The following is an 8,425-nucleotide window of genomic DNA, read 5'->3' on the forward strand; positions in this document are numbered from 1 at the left end:
AAGAATTTTTTGAAATTTAAGGAGTATTTTGGGAATCTTTAAAAATTAGAGAGGTATTTTGGTATACCATTTGTGATTATGTATGTATTATGAATTATATGATCTTATACGTAGTTAAACGCAACAAAAATTCCATGTGATTTTAGGACACTCGTTAAAACCTACTCTTTGTAAATCTCATCCTCCCCTTAACTTAGGGGACCTTCCTGCTTCCTCACGTTGTTTTTTTTTTTTTGCAATATGATACTTCACATCAACTAGTTTTACAAGATTGCGTCAGCGCACACCTGAAATTCCTTGCCTTGACCACTAGGCCAAGTAGCATTTTTTTTATTTTTTTGCCGTTCAAAGCTTCACTTCGACTAGTTTTCCGGGATTGCACCCTCACGCACACCCGCGTGTCTCAAGGGTTGAACCATAGTGGGTGCGCTTAGAGCTCCTCACCTTTACCACTAAGCCAACACCCCTTGACAAGCCAAGTGGCAATTTTTTAATAGAATAGCTATAAGAGACCTCAAAGATCTATTCAATGAGCCTTGAACTCGAGACCTACCATATGAAAAGATCCATTCAATGAGCCTTAAACTCAAGACCTACCTGATGAAAGAGACCTCAAGGATGTATTCAATGAGCCTTGCACTCAAGACCTGAAGAGTGAGAAGAAGAGAACTTTAACATCCTAGGAAGTTAGAAACAGAATCCTTCACTTGCATTTTTCCAAATGGATTAAAGAATTTAAAACCATATAATTTTCCAAGAAAAAGCCAAAGAATTCAACAGCCACTTTTTGTTACATTTGCCCAAGAAAGTGATAATTTACAAGACATTAAGGAGAGTGACTCTGTGTCCGCTTGAATGAGGAAATGTAGAAGAGGTCATGCAAGGCCTAAAATCTATACAAAGCCTGCCTACTCTGCTCTCAAAAATCTTCAGTGATGTTGTCGTCCATCTCTTCTTCTTGATTGATGAAGCCTTTCAATTTGAGCTTCAAATGACTACACAATCAATCCATATAACGCTAATGAAGAAACCCATGCTCTGTGTTGTCCATCCCCATTGCCTCTGTATGCTTGATTCTTAAAGGTAATACCAACATAATTTTTCCAATTTGAGCTTTGAGTAACTTTAAGCTTTTGAGCTTTGAGTAGCTGTATAATGTCAGTTTAATCCAAACCAGAGAACATCAACATGTAAAGGTGGGCAGCCCGCACACTTACCTCGATGTGGAGAGTTGGATGATTACAAACACGCTTAACTATGCATAGAATGCTTACATACATCACACAAAGCACTTAAGTTGCAGCTATGACTATGCAGCAGATTGTAGTACTTTTTCACATGCTAGTTATGTGGACAACTCCTAGCCAATTGCCTCTCGAAATGATAAAATCACAACCTACCTGGATGTGGAGAGTTGGATGAATTACAAACATGCATAGCATGCCTATACATACATCGCACAATGAAATTGCAACCATGACTAGACAGGATCATGCATACATTTAAGCAGATTGTTGTGATTTGACATGCTCTTTCTGTAGCTGGCTCCTAGATATTTATGTCCAATAACGATGAATTCACAACATTCCAAATCCTCTATAGAACAGACAAAGTACTTGTATGATTACCTTTAGCTGCATTGTGTACACCAGTCAGACTCTTGTGGCCTGCAACAGGCCTGCAATGAAAGAATGAACAGCACAATGTTTAGAGCATGGACCTATTTTACAGGAAATAATCACCATTATAGAGTGAAGAGATCGGTACCAGAAAGAATCTGTTGACAGGCTGTTGCAGTAATCTAAAGGGTCTTTAGTGCCTCTACCACCACTCGGGGTAGAGTGGTCTTTCTTTTTATTCCTGTCGTAAAGCAAATAATCACCATCATAGAGTGAAGAGATCGGTACCAGAAAGAATCTGTTGACAGGCTGTTGCAGTAATGTAAAGGGTCTTTAGTGCCTCTACCACCACTCAGGGTAGAGTGGTCTTTCTCTTTATGCCTGTCGTAAAGCTTCAAGGCCGTGCATGGGCTTAGCATCCCTAAGAATGACTTCATCTTGCAGCTCACAGCACTGAAGAACAAACTTGCAAACATACCTATTGACAAGTATAGTAGCAATGTCCCCAACTCTACATCTATGGACAACTCTGCAAAATAAGATATGCAACTTATAAGCCAAAACAGTCACACCATCCAAATCCCTATATGCAAGTAAGACACCGGAATGAAATTGTGTGTTAAGACACAAGAATGCGTTCTCAAGACACTACAGTCGTTGGCCCTTGACCCTGGCCGAAGTATACATGAAATGTCTTACCTCTTCAAATTCGCTTTTCTTGACCGTTACACGAGACTGAACTTGAGACAAAAGCTCTTCGATCTTCACTTTGGCATTCTTGAAAGCAAGGGACTCCTTGAACATGCCCTCACGAAGGATTTCAACTTCAGCATTGAAAATTGCAATCAAGGGTCTGTGGTCTGAAAGAGTCAGTTCCGATCGCCTATATGACAATTGCTTCAATCCCTTTCCGTGCCACAATATGCGATCACACCTGTTGAAATCAGACATGTAATTCGATAAAAGAAAAGGCATCTCTTCACGAGTGTGTCAGTGCATGTGCAGCACTGTGTGTGCACACATGCCTCACGTGCGTGTGTGCGTGCATTTGAATTCCCCTTGTTGGCGGATTCCTGTAAAATGTTAGGGGCCTAAGCTGTCTGAAAGACTGAAAACAAATTGTCAGCCCTTTCCCTTTTGCCATCTTTCCCCTCTAATCCTGTTTTGTATGACGGCATGGAGAATGTCTTATCAGCTTTCTCTCAACAGATTAAACCCCTTCATGTAAAAGGTACTCTATGTATAACCAGGCTATGTTTTTTGTATTTGACCTTGAGGGCTATGCAACATGTTTATCATCGGTGGATGATATGTTGTGTGTGTGTGTGTGTCAGCTTTCTCTCAACAGATTTAAACCCCTTCATGTAAAAGTTACTCTATGTATAACCAGGCTAAGTTTTTTGTATTTGACCTTGAGGGCTATGCAACATCTTATCATCGGTGGATGATATTTTGTGTGTGTGTGTGTGTGTGTGTGTGTGTGTGTGTGTGTGTGTGAGAGAGAGAGAGAGAGAGAGAAGAAGAAGAGTATTTTAACGTCGTAGGAACTATCCCGAGAGAGAGAGAGAGAGAGAGAGAGAGAGAGAGAGAGAGAGAGAGAGAGAGAGAGAGAGAGAGAGAGAGAGAGAGAATTCAAAAAATAACTACCATGCCGGAGTTCGTCGCTTTTCCCCAGGCTTTGCACCTTCTCCAACATAGCAATAGGAATTTACTGCATACTTATATGTGGGTGCAAATGCTATCATACCCTCCTGCCATCCATCAAAGGTACCTCCTGGTTCCATTGCTTGCCTCAGCTGTAAGCAAAAGGAGCAAATGATGAGGCAAATATCCACTTTTAAAACCACACTTAGGCCACTTTATGAGCACATTCCATTGTTCATTTTGCAAAAAAAAAGAAGCATATCTTGCACCCTGCATCAAAAAAGCCTTCTATACACTCTTATGATGAGCATGAGTAACTAACAACTCGTTGCTTGCCATTTGTGCTTCATTATGTCCACAATTAGGCTCTAGCATACCAAGAACACTCTCACTTTTACTCAATCATGTTCAACAAAGTGTGTGTGCAGTGTTGTTAGAAAAGGCACCTGATCCTTTCGAAGGAGAGCTGTCCAGTCCTCCCTGGCCACAAGAAACCTGGCATCACTGTCCACTACATTGAGCCGATAATTCAAATCTCCAAGCCAGATTATTCGACTACAACATGCAAAATCCAAAGAAACCTTCTTAGTAAACACAACAAGTACATACAGAATTTCTCCTCTAGTTGAAAACATAAATCACTACTACACGTCCATGGGCATGTACAAAGTATCACTGCATAAACTGATTGTACAGGTTATATCCTCAAACACATCAACTTCTCTCCTTTCTCACTAGGGTGAGGTAGAGAAAGCAACACATTAGCTTACTCGTGCCCCCATATGGTCTTTGGAAATTCTGTATCAACCAATTTGGCCGAAGGAAAGTGGGTGCGCTTCAAGATTTCCGCTACGTCTGCATTCCTGTGGAATTCATCTCCTTCCTTCTCTCCAGATGTCAAATGGGTGCAAACAAAACAAAAACTAGTCTCATGCAACACCATTCTCACTGAGATAGACCCCTGCATTCAGAAGATAAGACGTGACTAAACTGAACGAGATGGATAAGATATGCATGGTAAAATGGAAATTAAGTATTTAAGGAGTTCGAATGTGTCGAGTCCAAGCATGCATGCATGAACATATAAAGTATCTGGTCACTGGCCTTTTATGGACAACACACAAGTGAAGATTGTTTTAATAAATCAAGAATACATGTAACTAAAAACATGAAGAGAACATCAGGACCCATAAAAAGGTAAGCAAACACAACACATGCACACACACACATGCACGCAAGCGCGCACGCAAGCACGCACACACACACGGTACACATACAGAAGAATGAGTGAGTGAACATGTGAATTACCTTGTTCCCCAAGCAGCCCATGATGCCGAGACCGACGCAGGACACTGTCAGATTGTGTATGTAGCGCCGCAAGTTTCTGCGAACCCAGATAGAGATGTGTATGCCAACCATCTGCTTGCTGGCAACTCTAACATAGCGAAACCGTTTCTTGACAGGAATGGTGAGATTCGTAAGAAGCCTGGACAGAGGAGATAATGATTGTGTGATGATAGTATCCTCGTCTGTAACACCATCGGGCGGCAGGTCAAAAGAAATTGGCTCTGACTCACTTCTTTTAAGGCGTGCTGCCTTCAGACCAATGCATTCAGTTCTCCTGTATACCTCGAGTAGGTTTTTCTTGGCATGCCCCGCTTCTACATTATCATGCCCTTTAGACCATCCTGGGGATGTTTCCAAGGGCACAAAGCTGGTCTCTTCATCGATAAGGATGCGCTCTGCATCAATCTCAGCATCGCCCAAATGTACATCAGAAACTTCTGATCTATCATCTGCTATAGGCGATGAAGGTGCACTATGACATCTGATGTTCTTCTGATTCGAGGCATTCAAAGTTTCCCGTATCAAAGCTTGCCATTTGATTGCAGGGCCATTGTCCTCTGCACCGAATACGTTACTAGCATTTAGAGGCACGATCTCTTGAAGGCTGCAAGGCATAATGAAGAAAACTCTGTGAGCCCACAAAGACTTACGTCGTGTCAATTCAACAGAGAAGATTTTCATGGGCCAGTCACGTAAACATTCACACATGCATGGGTGCATGCCTTATGGGATACAAAGCAGGCAGTCCAGCTCGCAGGGTATTTGAATGCTGATGCGATTTCAGCCATATACACCGCACACAAATCAACATCAACGCAGTTAATGGTAAGAATTAATGTTCATCTTGGAACCCTACAAATATGATCCAGAAGATCTTGTTGAGCTAATGCGACCGTATGACCAAACAAGCATAGCAAAGCCATCTTGCGCCATCACTGACCTATGTAGAATAATTTAGCAGGAAAGATGAAAGAAATTGTTAACCTACCCTAAAACATAAACATCAGCAGGGTCATTCATTTCTAGCCAGTCTTTCAAATCCAGTTGTGAAGGAGGTGTTCTTCCTGCGACATTCCACGTACCAACAGCTATCCTGCACCACGCTATTTAAATACTTGAGAACATTGTGACAAGAAACACGGGCAACTTGTAACAACCAAGAGGGTTTGCATACCTCAGCTCCTCTGTCCTGACGCACTCTCTGTTATATGTGGCTGAGTGCCGCCTTCTCAAAGTGTCAACTCTCCTCCTCGGATTTTCATCTGCTATCATGCAAAGCCAGCATGAAAACCTGACTTTAATGACCTTATGCTAAAGTAAGAACCTCAAAAAAGGAGAAAATAGGAGGCAACATGATGTGCTTACCATCCGTCCCCTCCTTTCTAGACACCAAAGGGGAGAAGTCATTCATTGCATACCTTTGTGAGCGCATCGATGTCGTATCTGTGAAGAATTGTAGGCATTGAAAGTTATGCATTCACATAGACTAGTCCTAATGAGCCCTGTAAAGATTGGGAGGCTAATGGATGCAGATGGCCAGAACCCATGAATTTATGGTTTTTAATCATTGATATTGTACATATTTGCCCCTTAAAATTGATGAAATCGGTATCTTCACCTTCATGTTCGCCCTCACTCTCTGTGTCTGGCTCTGAATCTTCATGCTCATCTGCACCGAATTCATCACCAGTGGTAGTTTTCATGTTGAGCCACTTCTTCATCATCATCCGCGGCCATAGCAACTGCATAGAGAAACTGGCTACTTTACATACCGACACAAGTATTAGCTCTTTCAGAGATGAATATTCTGAATGCAAGCTTCACGACTTCATTAGAAGCATGCTCCGTGAGTGGCATATGGGAAAAATTAACGTTTCTACTCTCATGGATCAGCAGCTCACGCAATGGCAGTGAAAGATATGTGAATAAAACCTAAATGATCTACCTCTTCTTCTGATTAATAAAGCGTTCCTTTCAAACTGAAGGGAGCATCAAAACAGGGTGAAGTTGTTACTTGAAACACTCACAAAAACTTTACTTGAATCTCTGCTCTTTATTGAGTGTTGGTAGCATCAAAATAGAGTGAATCTGTTACTTGAAACACTCACAGAATTCTACTTTTCTCTGCTTCTTTTGAAGTTAAAATTGTCTTGGGTGCACTATGTGGGTGCAGGGAGCTTGAAATGGGTGCAAAGATTGGCTCAAAGGGTGGAATGCCCACTGTTTTTATTTAGTAATTGTCCTCTTTGTCATTCTACGGCTCCATCCCGCACACGCAAAGGGTCTCGAGTGCCTACATACTCCTGTCTCATACAATGCTACCGTTAATTTCTGTGGCAACACATACCTGGCCACGCTTGCTACTTTGCTGCTTGTGTATGTGCATGTTGGACATTGAAATCAAAGCCACAGCAGGTACAAAATGGAAACGTCCTCCTGCATTCATGCTCTCAACATCAGGCAATGGCATCCCTTCGACACGAGAGAACCAGTTTTTTTTTTAAAAGTACCTCCTACACACACGCAGCAAACTTCTCATGCGCGCAGGCGTGCGATGTAAACATGTGTGACATTTCTGTGTGGAAGTTCACTATCAACAGGAAATGGCATCGAGGGGCGCGCGCGCGCGAGAGAGAGAGAGAGAGAGAGAGAGAGAGAGAGCTTGCGCGAGTGGGCGGATCAGCTATGGAGTGGGAACTAGCCAGTCTACCTAGAGCAAAATCCGAGTGACCGAGTCTGGTTCCTGACAGTTGGAGAGAGAGAGAGAGTGTGTGTGTGTGAGAGGGAAACGCACCTTCATAGGCTTTCAACTGAATAACACTTGGAATAAAGCAAGCAGGGAGTGTGAACCCAAAGTGTCTGTTTTTTGCTTGCGTGCGCGCGTGTGTGTGAGCACTGAGAGAGTGTGTGAGAGACAGAGCATTCTTTATGCAACCATAGGAAGCAACTAGGCATGTCTGTTGAAAGGGACCTTACGACTTGTATGAAAGAGTTTGGGTGGCCCAATCCCACGAGGTGGACAGGTCTTTCACCTTTACGAAATGTGCGACGGAGAGATGGAAGAGAAAGCCAAAACAAAAAAGAAAAAGTCATCGTGGGAACAATCGAACTAGCGTGACATGATTACTTTGTAGGGAATGGTTGAGTTCAAGTCACATTCATGAAGTGGATCACCGTCTAATATGCTCCAATGCAAGGATAGTAATCAGTGTTTGGGAAAATTCATTTTCACAAACATACAGAATCCTTCTAAGACAAATCTGAACCGGAAATTTTACAATACTAGCCAGTATTTTTGCAAAATTACACTATTTTCATGTATTTTAAGCGGATTTTTCTCCTTCTTGCCCTCCCCTCACCGGCTACTTTGATTTTGCAACCGGCTCAAGGCTATGCTGAGGCACACTTTTCCCCAACACTAATAGTAATGTACTTGTATTTTGTGACGAAAGTTGATTTCAAAGCGCGTGTAAACATTTTCAATCGTCCAAACCTCGCAAGAATAGAAAAAAAGCAATACGTGTCGATAGAAATAAAAAATTTATAGACATAGGTTTAAAAGATCATGCATGATCAGTATGTTATGTGCTTGCATCACAATCCCGTAAAGAAATAAGAAAAGCCATACGTAAGTATGATCGAAAGGTGGCACCGTATGGAACGTGCCCTTATCCCATATTTTTGTTTGGAGGGTTATGATATGCTCCTCCTCCAGTGTTCAAGGGTCAAGTTTACTTCTCCTCCAGGGTGACCTTTTTTTGAATTGCAATGCATTAGAACCTTTAAGTTTTTTGAAGTAGTGGCGTCATGACGAT

General features: G+C 42.0%; 1 protein-coding gene across 10 annotated transcripts; it reads right to left on the reverse strand.

Moving 5' to 3' along the window:
- Positions 1 to 712: 712 nt before the first annotated feature.
- LOC147443251 (type I inositol polyphosphate 5-phosphatase 4-like) lies at positions 713 to 7,545 on the reverse strand. Of its 10 annotated transcripts, XR_015190243.1 has the most exons (14): positions 7,121 to 7,394; positions 6,958 to 7,046; positions 6,229 to 6,352; positions 6,029 to 6,112; positions 5,785 to 5,872; positions 5,599 to 5,703; positions 4,572 to 5,214; positions 4,034 to 4,224; positions 3,710 to 3,818; positions 3,267 to 3,415; positions 2,319 to 2,553; positions 2,098 to 2,148; positions 1,768 to 1,860; positions 713 to 1,678 (listed from the first exon to the last, which is right to left on the reverse strand). XR_015190243.1 is itself a non-coding variant. In XM_086529165.1 (13 exons), the coding sequence occupies exons 2-12, from the start codon at positions 7,003 to 7,005 to the stop codon at positions 2,137 to 2,139; spliced, it is 1,788 nt and encodes a 595-aa protein (XP_086385291.1). In that variant the 5' UTR covers positions 7,006 to 7,046; positions 7,121 to 7,394; the 3' UTR covers positions 1,965 to 2,000; positions 2,098 to 2,136. The 10 variants fall into 10 exon arrangements, 9 of the variants coding, with proteins under 9 accessions (XP_086385291.1, XP_086385288.1, XP_086385295.1 ...); XM_086529165.1 differs by lacking the exons at positions 713 to 1,678; positions 1,768 to 1,860 and adding an exon at positions 1,965 to 2,000; XM_086529162.1 differs by lacking the exons at positions 713 to 1,678; positions 1,768 to 1,860 and adding an exon at positions 1,965 to 2,011.
- Between the last annotated feature and the right edge of the window lie 880 nt (positions 7,546 to 8,425).

The sequence above is a fragment of the Adiantum capillus-veneris genome, chromosome 14 (genome assembly GCF_014529385.1).
Source record: "Adiantum capillus-veneris isolate H3 chromosome 14, ASM1452938v2, whole genome shotgun sequence".
Classification (NCBI taxonomy): Eukaryota; Viridiplantae; Streptophyta; class Polypodiopsida; order Polypodiales; family Pteridaceae; genus Adiantum; species Adiantum capillus-veneris.